At 35.0% G+C, this 20,895-nt stretch overlaps 1 protein-coding gene across 1 annotated transcript in view; it reads right to left on the bottom strand.

The window, feature by feature from the left end:
• DNAH14 (dynein axonemal heavy chain 14) overlaps positions 1–20,895 on the bottom strand; it is a 386,173-nt gene that overhangs the window by 20,210 nt on the left and 345,068 nt on the right. Inside the window, exons 73-78 of the mRNA XM_051996560.1 lie at positions 18,294–18,450; positions 15,428–15,638; positions 13,231–13,327; positions 10,929–11,156; positions 5,643–5,840; positions 1,740–1,939 (exon numbers count right to left, since the gene is read on the bottom strand). Of these exons, the coding sequence (XP_051852520.1) occupies positions 1,740–1,939; positions 5,643–5,840; positions 10,929–11,156; positions 13,231–13,327; positions 15,428–15,638; positions 18,294–18,450 (1,091 nt within the window). The remainder of the gene's footprint in view (positions 1–1,739; positions 1,940–5,642; positions 5,841–10,928; positions 11,157–13,230; positions 13,328–15,427; positions 15,639–18,293; positions 18,451–20,895) is intronic.

Genomic DNA, 20,895 nt, shown 5'->3' with positions numbered 1-20,895 from the left:
ACTGTTCTCATATACATCCATGTGGCTATCTTATTCTTTCATTGTGCCTTCTGGAATTCCTGTTCTATTGTTAACAAATTGCCTTTCATATTAACCCACATTTTCCACAAGCAAATTACTTTGTATTTTTTTATGCTTACTTATTCATAAACATGTTTTCTTCCAAGAGAATACAAGCTCCTTGAGAAGAAAGGACTTTCATTTTGTCTTTTTATTCTCAGAACTTAGTGGTATCTGGCTCATAGAAGACACTTAATAAATGCTTGTTGAGTTGAATCAAATTATATACTTGCTTCCATAAAAATCTTATCAGGTAAAGCCATAGGCATGCATATGCACAGGGAGTTAAGTAGTACAGTGGAGATTAAATACTACCATTAATGCTTCCCCCACCAATGGTAATATTCTTCCCAGGGAATTCTCTTCCCTCTTCCCAAATACATGCTTCTTGCTCAAGAGCAAAACACTTTGACAAGGATAGATCACAGGAAAAATCTTATGGATAAATTGGTAATTAGACTGATATTGGGAGAGTTAATTCAGGTCAGCTTCAAGTATTATTAGTCCAGATTGTCACTGACCATCTGTTTTGAATCGCAGGTAATTGATTAGCTGAAAATATTACAGTGTGGCTTGGCTATAATATGTAAATAATTTGTAAAAATGAGAGAGAATATTGGCTAAGGCAAAGTTATATAGGGTATACTTATATATCATTTTAGGGTGAATTCTTTTGATAACATAATGGGTACTTTTTTTGTAAACTCCATATAAGGGGGCGGCTAGATGGTACAGTGGATAGGATTATGACCCTGTAAAATGAACTGGAGAAGGAAATGGCAAACCATTCTAATATATTTGCCAAGAAAACTTCATAATGGGGTCACGAGAGTCAGCCATGATTGACTGAGCAAATAGCAACAAACTTTCCAGAGCAGTTGTGAGCATCAAATAATTATAAAGTATTTGATAAATTATCTGGCACATAGTAAATGCTAAATAAATGTTAGCTATTATTATTGTTATTACACATTTGCAAAATGTTTTACATGTATTATCTCATTTTTCTCTCACAATAACTCTGGGAGATAAGGACTGTTATTATTTCTACTTTATAGATGAAGAAATTGAGACCTAGAGAAGTTCTATGTCTTGGCTGGAGTCACGCAGTTAGTAAGCATTTGAGAGAGAATTTGAATTCAAGTCTTCCTGACTCCAAATCTAGCACTCTGTCCATTGCATCACCTAACTTTCTGATTCTTGTTGTTCTCTCTCCCTGTCCCCCAATCCTTGTCCACCTACTTGTAAGTTAATCATTGTATCTTGGTTAAGAGATTAGTGTTCCTCAAAATACAATAATTCATCTCTATCTATGTATTCTAATCCTATGTGACTCTTTAAGTCAGTCAAATAAGCATTTATTAAGTGCCTGCTATATACTGTTAACTTTGCTGTATCTTCCTGTAATCCTCTATGGGAAAGGAATTCTATCTAAAATGTTTGGGGTCTTTCTTAACAGCAGGGGAGTTCTCAAGAGGCACAAATTCCATGGTACCCCTCTTTTACGATATGACTGATCCACCTTTTTTAAAATTCATATATCTTTTTGGAAAATGTTATGGATAATGATTCAACTAACCAAAATGTTAAAATCAAATCCATTATGTCAAATATAATAAATTGCTTTCTATGATATTTTGGAGATTAAAGAAAAGCTTTGGTTTCTCAGAAATTCTTACCCAGTGATTATGTTGATAATAGTAATTCTTGGTTGCATAGCGATGATGGTGTCAATAAGGTCTTGGGATTGGGATTCTTGAAAAATCCTTGAAGTCTGCTGGTGCATTCCAAGCATGTCGGGCAATTCAAAATCTGGGAGGGATTCTATGTACTCTCTACATTCTGTCAAGTTGGCACAGTCGGGTAGCATTGGATACAACTATAAATTTCATAGCAGCTTGTTAGTTTTCTTTTTACTATGAAAGACAGAGAAAGACTTTCAGCACATATGAGAGATTTATCTTCAGTAAGGAAAGGGCTGACTACTTGAAATGTTGCCTGAAAAATATTATACAAAAGTGATATTTCCCCAATTATGGGGGACATGTTTGAGAGTTGGAATTTTTAACCTAGCGTCCATGACTTAAAAAAAAATGATAACTGTCTTTCATGACTATAATCCAATATAGTTGCTATTATATTATATTATATACAAATCCTATATATTTTACTTTATTTATTTATAGACATTCTTTTGAGAAGGGGGCCAGTGGTCTTACCAGACTTCTAAGGAGTCTGTGATATCAAAAAGCCTGTTCTAGAGATACTTTGAAAGAGAAAAACAGGTTGTTTATCAGGAGAATGGCTAAACAAATTCTGGCACATAACTGTAATGGGATATTATTATTCTGTAAGAAATGATGACTATAAATAATTCAGAAAAGTATGGGAAGACTTCTATGAGCTGATGCGGAATCAAATTATATTAACAATAATAAATGGAAACTGAATGCTGTATAATTATAATGACCAAGGTTGGTCTCAGGGAAAAATTGAAAAACTGTTTCTCCCTTCTATCAAGGGAGGCAAGGGACCTATCAAGGGACCTCTGGTATGGAATATGGCATGTGCTTTAATAACCACATTTGGTCCAATTCACTTGCAAGTGATATCAGTGGTCTTTTTCAAGGATGAAGGACAAACAATAGCATTGGATTTTGGTAAATTGCTTTTTCCTTTTTAATCTTTGACACAAGAGAAGGCTTGCTTGAAAGAGGAGAAGAACATACTTAGAAATAAACTGATTGAAAGACAAAAAGAACATCGATAAGAATCACTTTCGCAACCAAAAAATTAAACTTTTAAAAAATCAAAGAGGCTGGATTAGAGAAAGATAGTAGATGGGTGGCTTTTTCAGTAGTTGTAATCAAACATTAGACTGTCTTTCTTTCCTACAGATTGCAAATTTTTGTGTAAAATTAAATCTTGTAGAATGGGATGTTTTTCATCTTCTATCAAAGTTTCCTTAATACTTGTGAGAAGTAAAGAAAAATTCTCAATTAGAAACTGTTATGAGTTGTGTGTCTAGAGTTTGTGATCCACAAATAGTTAATGCAAGTTGGAGTAGTGAATAAGCAGTGAAAAGAAAATGAAACCAAATCTAGTTTCTGATAGCCATATTTTTGACATTATTATTATTATTTAGTTATGAGAAACACTTGAGTAAGAAAGATTTCTCAAGATAAAATCTTCTATGTTTTAGATCTAGATTCTCATAAAATTTATGGCACAGTAATGCCTCACTTTTTAAGTATGTTGGCAAAGTATTCTAACGAATCTAATTTTCTAAAGACTCAAAATGTTTCCCATGCTTAATTCTGTCCATGTTTCTCTAACTCTCCATCTCTCTGTCTCTGTCTGTCTGTCTGTCCCTAAGGATTGATCCTTGGAGAACACCAAATTTAAGAGGAGGAGGCAAAAAGGAGGAACTAGAAAAGATGGCAGAGGAGTACTAAGTGAAGTAGAAAGAAAATCTCAAGAATGGAAAAGAATATTTGAATCATGTCAAGTCAAGAAGCATTTATTAAGTTCCTATTATGTGTCAGACACTGTGCTAAGAGCTGAGGATACAAAGAATGGCAAACACCTCTACTGTCAAAGAGCTCAAAATCTAATGTGGGAGGCAATAACACTAGCTATTATTTACAGGAAAAAATAGAGCGAAAGTTGTAGCATTAAGGGAGATTGGGAAAAACTTCTTGCAAATAGTGAGATTTTATCTGGGACTTGAATAAGGGAAATGAGGGGTCAAAGAGGAGGAGAGGGTGCATTCCAGGGATGGGAGGTAGTCAATAAAAAAATCACAGGCAGGAAATGTGGTGTCTTGTGTAAAGAACACCAAGGAAGCCAGTGTTCTCAGAATACATAGCGGGTAGTTAGGTATAAGAAGGCTAAGTAAGTAGAAAGGGATCAAATTATGAAGGGCTTTAAAAGGCAAACAAAGGATTTTGTCAGGCACAAAGTAGACATAAATGTTTGTTGATTGACTGGAATGTAATCTCTCTTGTACATGTCAATCCTTTAAATGTTTAAAGATAGCTGTCATGTGTACCCTTTCTTCCTGGTCTTCTCTATGCTAAACATCTCCATTTCCTTCAAAGGAACTCTCTTAAGCCATAGACTCAACACACTTAATTATCCTGCTTGCCCTCTTGTGGACAGTCTCCAGTTTATCAAAGTCTTTCCTAAGCTGTTGAATTCATAAAGGAACACAAAACTCTGATTAGGGTAGAATACAAACTATTCTTCCTCCCTAGGGGAAGCTGTAAGCTATAAAGCCACTCTCTTAATTCAGCCCAAAATGGCATTCACAAATTTTTACCGCCACATCACACTGTTGGTTCATATTGAATTTATAACCCCCCAGATCTTTTCTGACAAAATAGTATATAACTATACTTCTATCTTGTACTTCTTGTGAAGCTAATTTTTTTAAACCAAAATTTAAGACTTTACACTTATCCTATTGAATTTTATTTTCAGTATTGGGGTACATCATTCAATAATATTGTCAATGACATATACAAAAATGCTAAGAACTTAATGAAAATGGCAACATGATTCTCTATATGTTAAATGGTCAAAAATATAAATATCACAATAAATAATAATGATCTCCATGAACCTGAAGTGCTGCTAAGTAAGCCTAGGCCCAGGGTCTCAAAGGCCAGGTCCCAATGGCTGTGGGCTAAAGGGAAGTAGGGAGAAAAGGTGGAGGGGGGGGAGAGTGTTGTCCTCTGCCAACTCCAGGAAGCTATGGAAGATGGTAGGGTTTGGGGAATGGAATATGTGAGTGTAGACTAGCTCTCCTCCACCCAAAGATTCTATTGTATTGGAAAACATACAATAAAAATAAATATTTAAACTTGAAGAAAATCTGAAGTTTAATTGTGGAAATAAGCACAAGGGCTGAAGCTTATTAATTATTGTGAAAAACTGTAGTTTTTTGTAGTTAATAGTTCTTACAGATAAAATTGCACATAAGCAAATGCAAAATTTATATTTTGCTCAAATAGTTCCCTAACATATTAATCTCTGAAATAAATTCATGTTTTCAAAACATGTATTGTAACAGAATTTACTATATTTGTATCTCTGGGTCCTGGCACATAGTAGGTGCCTAATAAATACTAGTCGATTAATTGTATCAATTGAAAATGAATGGTTCCAAGATTAGAAGTAAGCTTTTCCTTGAGTTCTGAGCCAGCAATCACTGAATACTTATCAACTTATTATCCTTGCTCCCTCAGGAGGAAGATAAAGCAGACTTAGAAGGAAGAAAAAAGATAGAGAAAAAGGAAAAAAAAAAAAAAAAAAAAACAGGGTGAAGAGGCCTGGAGCATTCTCATATCCAGGATGAACAGGAGAGTACTTAGCTTCTTCTTCATTTGTGTCTTAAAGTAGAAGTTCTTTATTGCACCAAAGTCTGGTGTAATTTCCAATGAAGTATTTATTAAATGCTTTTTGATGATTATAATGGTCACAATGTACAATGATATAATATGTCAATAAAATCCATATGACAAAATTCAGCCTAAAAGATTTTTAAAAATTAGAACCATCAGAAGAAATACATTTCTTACCCCATTATCAGTAAAACTGAAGTCTTCCTTCAACACATCAGGATTACAAAATTTTTTTAGAAGTGCTAGTAAGCAGAGCCTATCCCAGGAATCTGTCACTCGGCCTCCATAAATTATTTCTCCTGTCAAATAATATATTGCTTCCCAAGGAATTTCTAACTTTTCAGTCAGGAGAATTGTCAACATTTTGATGGTGACCTTTCAAAAAAGAATTTAAATTAAGTCACAGTTTTCATTTTAAATGTACTTATTGACTTTATTTAGATGGCCATTTGAGGGAGAACCCTAAATTTTCAAAGAACTCTGTAGGAGAGACAATAATAGTTTTTGATTTCTGGGGCGGTATTCCCTGGATCCTTGATGTATCAAAAGTTCTGTATGATCTTGCCTTGGGTAACTATTCTAACAATAGAGAGTGGAAAGAACACTGATTTTTGCTAGGAAATCTGAGTTCAGATAGGCCTCTGCCAATTCGACCTCCTGCAATTCATTCCACCAGTATGGGACATAGTCTGCTCAACCTGATAGGTGATGGTGTTGAGACAGCCTCAAAAATCTCTTCCAGTTCTAAATTTATGATTTTATGCCTTTGGCACTACTCTACAGCCTTGGGAATGGTACTGTGTTAGATCTGAAGCCAAACATTTCAAAAATTGATCACCCTGCCCATGACACATTGACAAAGAATCCCTTGGCAAAGAAAAAATATTTGAGTAATTTAATGGGAAGCTAGTGGCTCTCTATGTATATACGACTTTACCAAATCACATATGGGAAATGTGGATAAGAATTCTGTTTTTTAAAGCAAATCAAATTTATACATCTTGCATATAAAACAGTCAGGTGGTTTAAAAGAAAAGATGAATGTTATTTTATGAAATGGTGAGAGAGAGGGAGAAAGAGAGACACAAGATTGGAAGGAAAGATTTGAAGGGGGAGAGAATTTGAGAAAGGAGGAGAGAGATTAAAAAAGAGGCAGAGTGAGAAACAGAAACAAAAGGAGAAATAGAGAGGAGAGAGACGGAGAGAGACAAAATGAGACACACAAAGATCCATTGGATTGAGTTCAAGTTCTGCCTTTTACACTAGCTTTGTGATCATGGGCAGATATCACAGGGTTTTGGGCAACTGTTTCCAACTATAATTTCACAGATGAATTGTTGATGGGCCTCTTTGGAGTCTCCACACGAATGAAATTCTAAGTCTGGATGGGCCCTCCAACCCCCATCCCCCAACCCAAACTCCCAAATTATATTATCAGTAACATAACTAGTCAACTCATAGAGCTCATATTAATGGAGGGGATCAGTGCTTTAAATGATCTTGAAACATTTAAATTAAGACTTGAAGAAATTCTTTTTTTCCCCCTTCAGATTGAGCTTTTTAAATAATAATTTGCTCAAAGTATTAGGCACTTAGATGATTCAGGAAAGAAAGTACTGGAAGCAGAGTCAAGAGAATCTGAGTTTAAATTTGAACTCCTTCTGATAGCCTCAATTTTCCCAACTGTAAAATGGGAATAATAATAGCACCTCTCTCCCGTTTTTGAGGTTAAATGAGATAATAAAGTGTTTAGCCTAGTATCTGGCATATAGTTGTTGAGGTTTGGTTGTGTTTGACCCTCTGTGAGGGTTCTTTGTCAAGAAAAGATACTGGAGTGATTTGCCTTTTCCTTCTCCAGCCCATTTTATAGTTATATAGAAACTGAGGCAAACAGGGTGAAGTGACTTGGCCAGGGTCACACAGTTAGTGTCTGAAGTGACATTTGAACTCAGTTCTCTGTTTCTTCACTGCACCATCCAGCTGCCCCTGGCACATGATAGTTCTGTTTCTTTCTTTCTGTCATGTATCCATAGGCAGCACAATGGGCCACGAGAGATGTTTTCTGAGACCATTCTGAACATTAAGGCAAATCTGGCTGGGACAGGAAAACTCACAAGTGATAACAAGTTTCATTTTTTTATATTTGATGGCTTGTCTCATAACATTCCTGAGAGATGGGCAATGCAAGTCCCATTAACCTCCTTGTGCAGACGAGGAATCTGCATGGCTCAGAGTTTTAGTGACAAAACCTAGTAAGGGTGAAAACCGGAACCAAAACCTGGATTTTCTAAGATTTTTCTATTACCTTTAGCTGAGCTATTAACCTTGGAAACAAAAACCCATAAAAGAAATGAAAGGCTATCTGCATGGATCACTTACTCATTACTCTGGTAATTTAAGGCACTTCAGTACTACTAAATACTTGAAGCTTATCTTTATTATTGGCAAGTACAGAATGTTAAGTAATGGGAGGAACCTTAGCCATAATCTAAGCCATTAATCTCCAAATTACCTCATTAATACATGAAAAGACCTCTTCCTGTTCCCACTAAAAATGTCGTTTTCAATAGTGTAGGGTTTTTTTTTTTTTTTTTTTGTACTATTGCTAAGTAAACATTGTTTCATCTTCATCTCATCCTTTTAATTTTTTGTATGGGGTTTATAATATTCAAAATTATTAGTATAGTAGAACAAGCAAATCATTTACAAATAAATAGGCATATCATTTATAAACATTGTCCAATCAAAATCCTGTAGTTTATAGACTGCTAGGTCACTTTCTTTCCATTATATATCTCTCTCCTTTTTGTTTTGGATTTTTTTCCTCAATAGTATTTTATTTTCCCAAATACATGGAGGGAGAGTTTTCAGCATTCATTTTTGTAAGATTTTGTGTTCCAAATTTTTTCTTCTCCTTCCCCAAGACAGCAAGCAATCTGATATAGGTTATACATGTACAATACTTCTAAACATTTCTATGTTTATTTCTGTTGTACAAAAAAAAAAAAATCAGACCAAAAGGGAAAAAATCATGAGAAAGAAAAAGCAAACAATGCTCCCCCCCCAAAACAAACAAACAAACAAACAAAACCAAAAACAAAGGTGAAAATACTATGCTTCAATACACATTCATTTTCCATAGTTTTCTCTCTGGATGCAGAAGGCATTTTCTAGCCCAACTCCATTGGAATTGTCTTGCATCACTGCATTGCGGACTCTCCTTCCATTTTCAAGAAGTTCAATACCTGATTCCCAATTTTCTTCTCCTTGCTTATTCTTATCTTCTCTAGGGAACTTCCATATACATATTGATTCTAACCACTCAGATCATTATCTTGTTCAGTTCTTATGACCTACTTCTCTCCCCTACCTCAGTCACACACACAAAAATTATACCCTTGATCTATACATGCACACCCCCCATGTGCAAGCTTTCCCATATCCCTTTACCTGACCATAATCTATTGACTTTCATTTTCTCCCTCTGCCTTCCTTTACCAAACATTATTCTTTGTCTTCTGTGACCTCCATTCCCTTAATCCCTCAATGCTCTCCCAGATCATGTTTCCCGCACTAGCCACTCTCTCCTTTTCTTCCCATCTTGACCCCTTGATGAGATACATTGCCTTTTTTTCTTGAATCCCTGGCTTCTTTCTAATATCTCTGATTACATCCTACCAAGACTCAGTCTGGGATCCCTTTTATCTGCTGCCTTTGCTTCTAGAAACGTACTGAATAAAGGTGGAGAAAATCATCAAATTTTCTGATTGATTTCTGATTGATTCACTACACATTTATGTTACACAAGTTTAAAGGGGTCTTCACTGCTACTAGGCAATCCTTCTTATGGAGTTCTTTCAACTTTTTCATCCCTATTCAAAATTTCCATGGCTCCCCTTCCCCCAACTCTCTCAGCTGAGAACTTTGCCTCATATATCACAAAAAACTGAGGTGATTCACCATGAGCTTCTTTCTTAACTCACACCATTCAGATGCCTTCTGCCATTGCTTTCTCCTTTACTCCGATTCACTTGAAGAGATGGCTTTACTCCTCATCAAAACAAACTACTTTAGCCCCACAAGAGATCTCATTCCATCCTGTTTCCTCCATTGTACTGTCCTCTGTCATCCCCTTTCTATCACTTCACTCTCTCCCTGGCAACTGGCTCCTTGCCTATTGCCTACAATCATGTGCTTCTTTCCCCATCCTCAATAGACCCTCACTTAATCCTTCCAAATCTACTATTATCCCAATATCTTTTCTGTTCTTTGTGAGCAAACTAATTGAGGAGGTTGTCTACAATAAATGCCTCTGCGTTTTTTCTTCTCACTTTATTCTTAACCCTTTACAATCTGGCTTCTGATCTCATCATTCTATTGAAACCTCTCTCTAAAGTTACCAATGGTTTCTTAATTGTCAAACCCAATGATCTTTTGCCAGTTCTCCTTCTTCTTCACTCTTGTGCAGTCTTTGAGGTGGGTGATCATTTTCTTCCCCTTAATCTTCTCTTCTCTCTAGGTTTTCAGAACATCATTCTCTCCTATTTCTCCTATGAGACCATGCTTTCTCAATCTCCTTTGCAGGATCCTCTTCCTGATCATGCCCTCTGACTATAGGTATCTTTTAGGGGGTCTGTCCTGGGCTCTTTTCTCTTCTCCTATTATTATTTCACTTGGTAATCTTATCAGTTCTTATGGATCTCTGTGCTGAAGATTCTCAGATCTACCTATCTTTCCCTAAACTCTGTTGACCTTAAATCTCATTTCTCCAACTGACTTGCAGCTATTTTGAATGAGATATTCATTAGGCATGTTGCTCAGTCAATTTTGTGTGTGACTCTTCATGGAGTGTTCTTGGTCAGGATAACAGAGTAGTTTGCCATTTCCTCCTTCCGCTCATTTTATGATGAGGAAATTGAGGCAAATGGGGTTAACTAACTTGTCTGAGGCCAGATTTGAACTTGGGAAGATGAGTCTTGATTCTAGTAGGCATTTTAAACTCCTAATGTTCAAAACTGATATTATCTTTCTCTCTAAAGCTTTCTCCCTCAAGAGTTTCCTATTATTGTAGAAAATACAACCATCCTCTAAGGGGTCCTCAAACTTTTTAAATAGGGGGCCAGTTCACTGTCCTTCAGACTGCTGGAGGGCCGGACTATAGTAAAAACAAAAACTTTGTTTTGTGGGCCTTTAAATAAAGATACTTTATAACCCTGGGTGAGGGGGATAATCATCCTCAGTTGCTGCATCTGGTCCGCGGGCCATAGTTTGAGGACCCCTGTCTTAGACCCTCAGACTTATAGTCTAGTATCATCCTTGACTTCTCACTATCTCTTACTAAATTCTCCATGCACTCCTCCCCATATCCAAGCTATTATGAGGCTTTTATCTATTTAGAAAAGGTTTTGGTATCAAGGAATTAATAGGATCTTATCTTTAAAAAAATTCCCAAACTATACTCACCTCCAAATCTGAAGAACTAAATTCATATGGGACATTCCAGCCTAATGTTCCATACTTTTTTCTTTCATTGACTACAGCATTGAAGAAAGTGATGCTGAATAAAAGTTTTTTCCATGATGGTCCACATTTAGTGTTCTCATATATCTCTTCTGTAACCTCTCCACTGCCATGATACCCAAATGACTGAAGGAGATTTGCCTTCACACCCTCGGGAGATTCTACTGTTATCTTTAGAGAATGAGAAATAAAAGCAGTAGATGAAAGTAACGTTCTTCATATCTCTACATCTAAAGTCAAGTTATTTTTTTTTTGGCATTAACAAAGATAGAAAATTTACTAATAGGTGATCAGACAATTTCCTTACAGCTTTTAGAGGGCAGGTACTATATTATTTTTTAATCTTTGTATCCTCAGCATCTGGCATAATTGCACATATACTGTAACTTAGCACAGGAGTTTTGAATATAATTTACAGGACTAGTAGCAGATCAAAAATCTTGGTATATACATACATACACAGGTATATATAACATATTAAATGTATCTATATCATATATATATGTTTACACACACATATATACACACATATACATACATATATATCTTGAGTATTGGTATAAGACTCTCTTATTGGTGGAAAGAATGATTTATTGTTTCTGATTGCCTACAAGATGGGCAGAGTTGCTAAGAAAGGGAGAAAACAGTTGTTTTGACTTCAAGAAATAATATGCCATGATCCAGGTCTTGTTTCATTAGGAAAAGGCCTTTGGAGAGGGACAATGACTTAGGGATGCCAGAAGAAGGGACTGGGAGAGATGACAAAACAGTTGGACTTGTATTGTTGCTAATTTCCTTGAGGTGGTATGGTCTGACTGTAGTAGGAGAAGTCCTTATTTTCAAGAAAATGCAATTAAAATGAAAACTTCCTGTGAATGTCAGGGACTTCTTCCCAATGCAATTCCTTTATCCTTTCTCCATTTTTATCAAAGTTTAAAGCAAACATTAAATGCTCATTTCTTTTAACTATAACCGGATTTTATCATTGGCCAATTATAATCAGTTAGTTTGGTGGATTCTTTCACTAAAAAGACCATTTGTTTATTTGACTGAATTCTTTGGCTATACCAATTGAATCTTTTAGTACTGTTGAGACCTAGGCAAGGTGAACATCATGGTAATGGGGTCCAGGTATAAAAAAGGATAAATAAAATCTACTGATAATTCTAAGCTGTGATTTTTTTATTCAATACTTTAAGCTATGTGTTTGATAGATATTTCATAAGCTCTGTTTATAAATAATATAAGTAATTTCACCTTGTTTCTCCCTATTAGATTTTCAGCTAAAAAAATAAAAACCCCAAACAAACAAAAAGATTGTCACCTAGATGAACTAAGGCCAGAACTGAGATGGAGTCAGCCTGAACTAGCTTCTGAGAATCTTGTTAAATTTTCAGGGCACTCATTTACAACTAAAAAATCAGGAAATGCTATAAATCAGGGGGCTTGATTTTTTGCTTTGCTGATTGTCCAAACTTAAGAAAGTAATGTAGAAAAAGTTACCAATTCAGATTAAATTTAAAAGTTGTCCCTATGCATATTTCCCCTCTATCACTTACTGGTATACACCTGACTTGAACTCTTTTTAATCTACATTTTCACTCATCAGTACACATCTGACTTGGACCCTTTTTAATCTAATTTTAATTTCTCGTAATTCTGTAGAGCATTCTGTATTCTGAAGGCACTAAGTAAATGTTCATTTTCCCAGCTACCTTCTCCTGAATTTTCATGGATTTTATAAATACCAAGTCAAATGGCAAAAGCAAGGTTAGAAATCCTCCTCAAATGGAATACTCAGTTCCTAATAATTCTGAATGTGCCACAGTTATGTGAAACATAAGCAATTTAAACTGTAAAAACTCTTCCCTACTTGCTGAATGATTGATAGGACCAAATCTTCTCCATCTTGCCTTAAAGTAAAGATTTAAAAATCTTCAGCACTCACAGTTCTTCTGTCAATATTTAAATTTGTTCTTTTTAACACCTGAGAAGCATCCTTTCAAAATTGATAGAATTCTAGCCTTGGAATCTCTATAGAGGGCTAAGTTAAAATCCCGCTTCTGACAGAAATTAGCTGCACAAGTCACTTCCTAGTACCTCTGGCACTTTCTAAGACTGTTACAAGTTACAAGTTGATTTTCTGGTCTGCATTGATGAATGGTGAGGGGAGTTTTCACATTAGGAATTTCCCACAATTTGAATCCCTTTCCATCCCCTCCCCGCCAAAACCCACCATTCTTACCTTCAAACTCTTCTGTAGAATATCTATAGGGAAGGAATTGTCTGGTTTTGAGCTCAACCACAGTCTGAATTCGGGGTCTAGTTTTGAAAAATTAAATCTGCAACATAATTAATTTGTAAAATTGCTAATATGAAAAACAAAACAAAGGAAAAGTTTCATAGCATTATTGAGCTATATAACACACATGAGGGGTCATTTTAATATCAAAGGTCCTTCTTATTTGGTTAACAGTTATTTGCATATATTCTGCAAGTCTTCCCTAATTTTAAGGAGGAAATTGAAGTTTCTTTTCCTTTGCATTATTTTTCCTCTGTAAATTTCCTACAATTGACAATCCAGAATCTTGAGGAAGGGGAACCTGAGCATTGCTGCAATGCTGGGCATCTCTTGTAAAAGGGGTAAGGAGGCTGCCACTTTTTAGGAAAGAATTATCATTCAGGTCTAAATATGTCAGAAAAACTAAAAAGGTCTAGCTGGTAGCTCAATTATGGTGCTCCCTAGTGGCTATAATCGATATTGCATCTAGCTAATTTTTATTTGCTGTGTAATCAAAACTCCCTCTGAAAGAATAAAGTCACTATTCCGTGTGTGTGTGCGTGTGTGTGCGTGTGTGTTGGGGGTAGGAGGTGTGTATGTTGGGAAGGGTGATGTAAAGGTGAGGGACATTGGGCTTAGAGCACCTGCCACGTTTCCTAATTTCTTTAAGTGTCATGGTTTGTCCTTAGTGGTAGAGGGTCTCAATTTCCAGGAAAGTTGAATTAGTATTAAGTGGGTCCTATGTATTTTTATAAATGCAAATCTATCAAACAATACGTCTCAGATGTTGATTGCAGTTCAGTTAAAAACCAGTCGACTAAATTTCATTTATACCAGTACAGGATGCAGAGATCGAATTTCTGGGAATTCTTTTTGGTTAGGGAATTCAAGGAATTAGGAGAGGAAGTGCTTAATTGTGGGAACTGAGTGAACCACACTGACTTCATTTTGGGATTCAGTTCTGAAAGTAGTTCAGTTCCATTTCTGTTCAATTATGGGTCCAGTTCAATTTCTGCCTTGTGAGAAAACTTACTTCAATTGTGGGAATTGGGAGAAAACCTTACTGCATTATTTGAACCTAGCTCTGCATGGTTGGGCAACTGAACGAAACTCTACTTGCTTTTAGAGACCCTTAACCAAGGACCTTGGTTATGCTGTCCAAAACTCCAGCCAGATCCCAAGATGGATGCAAGGAATTTTCTCACAATTCATGTGACATCTGAAAACTGGCTTGATCAAATCCTCATCAATCAGTTGTTGCCTCCAACTTCTTTGGATTGTTTGTACACATTTGCGAGGAGTGGGCCACATCTTTTTCTGAATTCAGGGAATTGTCCCTGTTTATTCTCCCCCTCCCATTTAGAAAGTCTCTAATCATTCCTCCAATTAGGACTCAGATAATCTAATGTTATATTTTTCCTTTTAATTAATTTGCTTTCTTTAATTTATTGTTTTTAATGTATATGTCTGTCTCCCCTGTATTCAGAATTAGGCAGTGGGCATATACTGCTTATAAACCAATATGCTTGGAATATTGAACCTTTCTCAGTCATTACATCTTTCACTCATCACACTGAGATGCAAAACTGAATTCTATGGAAGGGAAAATGTGTGGAGCCAGAGAGGTGAAGACTAGCTAAGACATAACTGTGTCCCACAGTTTGAAGACCCAATATGGGAAATACTTTTTAGTATATGCCTAGGAATACTCATTAGTATTGAAAGGCAGACTAATAATGCAATTCATGCTGTTTTTTTTAAAACACAAAATCTGGAATGATCTTGCTATTATAGACTTTAGCATTTTGTGACTTGATGCTTGAAATCACTACTGATCAAACTGAAGTGATCAGATCTGAACAAACTTTAAATAAATACATTTTTTAAAAATGAGCTATAGTTTCCTAATGGTATATATGAAAATGACAAATGGATATAATACTCTCATATAAAGCACTTTTCATTATTCAAGGATATACTAGTCTTTTCATAGCAAGATATCTTTAATTCCCCTTTCCATCTTATAAATGCTAAAAGGCTTTGATCACTAATACCACAGTATAGATGTATAGTCATTGTATAGGATTTACTTTTCACTTTTTTTAAAGCAATAAGTTTAATCTGATCCTTCAAATTGGGTAAACAAATTAAAAGAACTCACCCATCAACAATTGCACACAATCTTGGCATAAAGGATGCAGCAAGATGGCAGTTCTGGAGAAAGACCCATTGGCCCTGCTTTATTTTTGCCTTGTAGATCAATTCTTCAGCTTTAATTCCTTGGCCACGTCCCAAAGAAATCATGGTCACATGATCTGTAGTTCCTTTCATCTCCTGTGCAAATCTCAGCAGGAGAGTTGTGGGATCTGTTCCTGTATAACAACATTGAATATAATTCCATTAAATTAAATTAAACTCAATTCAATGGGAGACTTTTATTCAATGCTCACATTGTGCATATAAGATACTGTGCTGAGTGCTGAGAATACAAAGATACTTTTAGTTTTATTTGTCATTTCTTCAGTCTTTTTCACTTCCAGTTTTTCTATTTCTCCAATTTTTATATTTTCCTCTTTTGTACTTATTTTAGATCTGTTTATTTATTGGTTTTCTAATTTTAAAAATGCATATTTAATTCTTGAATCTTCTCTTTTCCTTTTTTTGTTAGTATATATATTAGGCCTATAAACTGCTTTAGCTGTGTTCTAGAAATTTTGGTATGCTGTTTCATCATTATCATTTTTGTCTACATAATTATCATTCATTTCTATGATTTATTCTTTGACTTAGAATTTCATTATTAAATCTTCATTTGAATCTAGATCTTTTGTTTAGTCTCTTTGAACTGATTATTTTGAACTTATCTGTAAAAGATATGATTTTTTTTTCCTGAGGTAATTGGGGTTAAATGACTTGCCCAGGGTCACAAGCTAGGAAGTGTTAAGTATCTGAGGTCAGATTTGAACTCAGGTTCTCCTGACTTCAGGGCTGGTGCTCTATCTACTGCACCAACTTATCTGTCCTAAAGAATATCATTAATGGCATTTTAAAATTTTTAATTGTGTACCCTAATATAACGTTAGTTTTTGTCAGAGTTTCATGTGGTACTGAGATATACATATATTCTTTAGCAGTCCTGTTTGGAAGATATTATGTCATAATTTATCTAGCAATTTGGTCAATTCTAAATTTTCTCTTTTGTTTATCTTTGTTAGATTTGTATAACTGAGAGAGGCACATTAAAGACTTCTACTATTATTGTATTATGTCTTTTTAAAGTCAGCTAATTTAAAAAAAATTTATTATGAATTTAGATTTAGATGTAGCAAATGGGTTTAATATTGATATTGATCGGTTTGTCTATTATTTTTATTAACATAATATAGTTTTATCTTTCTATACTATGTTTTGTTTTGGTTTTAGTCTGATAGCATGAACACACTCAATTTTTTTTTCTATTTATGTGATTCATAATGAATTTAATTTTAGGCCCTCATTTTTATTCTGTGTATGTCTTTGCTTCGTAGATATATTTCTTGTAAGCAACAGATTGTGAGATTTTGTTTTCTTATCCAATCTGTCACTTTCATTTTATAGGACTGTTTTATTGTTTAGTGGTGTGCGATTATACATGACTTCACCCATGGTATTTTACTGGCAAAGATACTAGAATGATTTGCCATTTTCTTCTTCAATGTGTCCCCATTTTACAGATATGGAACTGGCAAATAAAGGTTAAGTGACTTGTCCAGGGTTATATCTGGTAAGTGTCTGGGGCTGGATTTAAACTGAGATCTTTTTGACTTCAGGTCAAGTTAAGTATTTCACAAGTATCTCATTTGATCTTCACAATAATTTTGGGACATGGGTGCTATTATTATCTCCATTTTACAGTTGAGGAAACTTAGGCAGACAGAATTTGGTGTCTTGTTCAGGGTCACACAGCAAATCGGTGTCTGGAGTTAGATTTGAACTCTTCAGTTCTCCTGACTCCAGATCCATTGCTTTAACCACTGTGACCCTCAGTTGGTTATACATGAAAGAGAATAATGGAAGATGATTCCAAGACTTTAAATCTCAGTGATTGGGATGATGGTGTTGCTTTCAACAGAAAGAAGTTGTAAGAAGAACAGCTGTAAAAAGTGGAAAGTTGTAAAAAGAACAGAAGTTGTAAGGAGGGACATGTTTAGGACAGATGATAAACTCAGACATGCTGAGTCAAAGGTACCATTGAAACACAATAGGCAATTGAAGGTGCAAGATTAAATTTTAGGGGACACAATGTATCTGGGTAAATAGAGTTGGGAGTCAACTGCATAGTGGTCACAACTGAACTCATGGAAGTGGAAGCAATCTTTAAGGTTAAAAAAAAAAGACAGAGCAAAAGTCTGAGGAAAAGAACTTGAAGTATACTTACTTAAAAATTGGGAGAAGGATAATGACCCAGTAAAAGATAGCAAGGAGTAATAACAGATAGAAATGGGAAAAAGTAGAAAAAGAACAGCAAGAGTCTTGCTACAGAGAGTCAAAAGAGGAGAAAATGTAGAAGAGAAAAAGGTGAGGTCCATCTACTGTGTCAAATACTGCAAAAGGATTTAGAAGCAAGAGGATAAGGGAGGAAGAACCTTAGAATTCATAGGCTTATAGAATTTAAGAGTTTTTGGGGTCTTCAGAGAACTTTTTGTCCAATCTTCTAATTTCAGATATAAGGAAACATCAAAAGATGATGTGCCCAAAGTTATATGGCTCCCTAGTTACAAATTGGAGATTTTCCATTGAAATTTCCAGATTCTTAAGCCAGTATCATTTCTGTTGCTTTTCTTTCTTATCACATGATAAATTATAATTTGTCTACAAATTTTACATACATTTTATAAATGTAATATTAATCTTGTATCTCATATCACTAAACAAATTTTCTGAAAATACTGTATTTTATCTAGATGTGGTAGTATGTGCTTATAGTCTCTACCACTGAGGAGAATGAGAATCTTAAATATTATCAGTATACTTATAAAATAGCTCACCATGAGAATGGATGAATATTAGTGGAATTCTGGCACTAGACTCGCTAAACACTTCCTTTAAATTAATTCCAGCTGTATGAAGATAATTATATCCCAATTTTTCAGTAACAAATCTTTGCACAGAAGTATTTAAAGATCCTGGTTTAAGGATTTTTATCTAAAAATAAAATAAGAAAAAGAGGATAAAACGCAAACATGATCTTGAGAAATGTCACTTCAAATAAAAATGCAATAGGAACATGCTTATAGTAATTCAACATTAGCACTCAGTTACTCGTCTAACCTGACATTTTTTTTATTTGTCCTTAATACTTGTAATATTAACTACATAACCACTGTTGCTGACAGAGCCTGTGGCTCTTTCACATTTACCAGCCTAGGACCCTATTCTGGATGCAAAAATCTCATAAGGGAAGAGGTTTTGCTGGCGGTCATGTAGCAGTTAAATATCTGAGGCTGGGTTTGAACTTAGGCCCATTCTACTCAGGCACAGCTCTAATCCGAAACTCTAAAAAAGTAGGTTTTAGACAATAGGACTAGCTTATGATGAAAAAAATATATGATTTTCACAGTACTAGAAAAATAATTTTCTACTGCTACCTCATTCTATTGCCTTGTGATGGAGTGATGCTGGGATTTCAAAGACCATATCAAAACTCTGTCAGTCTCTAATGAAGCTGGAAGGACTCACTGATTGTCTTTGTACATCACATCCCTGACACTGACTGATAGTGGTGATGGATGGTAGCTAGAGTCTGTTGTAGGGACCACTCTTAAAGGCTTTCCAGCCTGGTGAAATCTAACACTAGGGCTGAGCCATTAATATAACTTCTCTATTGGCCAATGTATATCATTGCACATTTTTTCCTTACTAGGAAAAAAAAATTATAGAATCCTATTGCAATAAGTACACGTACCGTTTACTATCATAACATGTAGGAAGGATTAATGTACTATAATGGGGTCCTGGAAACATTAAAATGATTTCTTACTATCAGAAATAACTGGTTTCTCTTCATAGTTTAATTTGTAGTTGTAATTATCTCTTCCTTTATGGGTATTTTTTCCCTATCATCCTGGGATTTAAATCAATGTTTTAGTAGGGGGAAGAGTTGGAGAAAAGATGTTCTTTGGTGAAATCTTTTTGGTTTCTGAGCAAACATAAAGCTCCTTGGGGTACCCTTGATACTTCTTTTCCTTTCTTCTCATTTTTTTCCCTCAGGATAATATAAGTACTAGATCTGTGATTTTATTGGTATAGGAAACCTCTATCACCATAGGCAGTATATACCTTCTCTGCAATATATAGTCTTAGACATTTAGTTAGGGACCTAATTGATTTGTGAAGGAGGCATTTATCAGAGTTCGTTCTTATGGCTCTGGAGCTAGCTATTTATTATCTGGTTGTCATTGAGTTGTCTATGACTATTCCTAACCCCATTTGGTATTTGCTTGAAAAAGTATTGGAGTGGTTTGCCATTTCCTCCTCTAATTCATCTTACAGATGAGGAAACTGAGGCAAATAGGGTTTAGTGACTTTTCCAGAGTCACAGAGCTGGTAAATATTTGAGGTCAAATTTGAACTCAGGAAGATGAGTCTTTCTGACTACAGGTTCAGCATTCTATCCACTGCACCTAGCCATCTATCTTGTGTTCTTAGTGCACTCCTTTTCTCTTCATCTTGTCTTAAGAGTGGCCAATTAAGAAGCAATTTAGATTAGAGATAGCTGTGAGAAAGGCATTTAAGTTTTCCCCCACCCCTTTACTTCAAGTCTTATATTTAAAACATATTTCTAACTTACCTTAAAAGGGTTGCATGAAAATTAGTGGTTTTTTTTTTTTTTTTTTTTAGTTGTTAAAAGAAAAGTATCTTGAGATCTGGAGTGGAAGTGTTAAATGATTTGGAAGTCATTATAGAAGTAAGATTTCTAACAGATGTGAAAGGCCTAGGAAATGTTCTCTAGACTGTCATGGAGCAGGGAATTGTGCAGGGAAAATTATATTTCACTTCCAGAGATGACTACTTATCCCTTTCTTGCCAGGAAAAAATGACCGAATCATATGTATAATTTGTACAAGCATTATCTACTATCCTAACATTAAGGAAGAAGGAGAGCCAGACAAAATGATTGAGAAAAGGGAATCCACTTTCCCCCCTCTTCCTATTCAACATAAACGTATCAGTAATTATTGTTAAAAGAAAAAGCCTTTGGAAAGGACTTTATAAGAAGATAATGACTATTGGTATTGCCAAGATCTGTGTTCTTATGTTTGCCTTGAAATATTTTAGTTTTGAAGAATTCAAAGATGGTAATCCAGTGCCTAGAAGATCAAAGATTCTTATATTTTCTTCACATATCTTACCAATATAAGTCTTTGAAATGAAGTGAGATTCTCCCAGGGGAAGATTATTTCCTGTTCTTCCAAATCACTTTCTGGATCAAGATTTAGAAGAGAAAATTGAGATGAATAGCTTCATCATTTAAGTCATCAAGTTAAGACATTCTAAAAGTAAGTTCTTTAAAAATTTTTTTTGAATCATACAATTTTAAAATTTAGTAACATTAAAATTAAGCATTAGCTACTCCTTTTATTTTTTTCT

This window comes from Antechinus flavipes, chromosome 4 (assembly GCF_016432865.1).
Source record: "Antechinus flavipes isolate AdamAnt ecotype Samford, QLD, Australia chromosome 4, AdamAnt_v2, whole genome shotgun sequence".
Classification (NCBI taxonomy): Eukaryota; Metazoa; Chordata; class Mammalia; order Dasyuromorphia; family Dasyuridae; genus Antechinus; species Antechinus flavipes.
The sequence above is the reverse complement of the archived record's forward strand: the minus strand, read 5'-3'. Positions and strand labels throughout refer to the sequence as shown.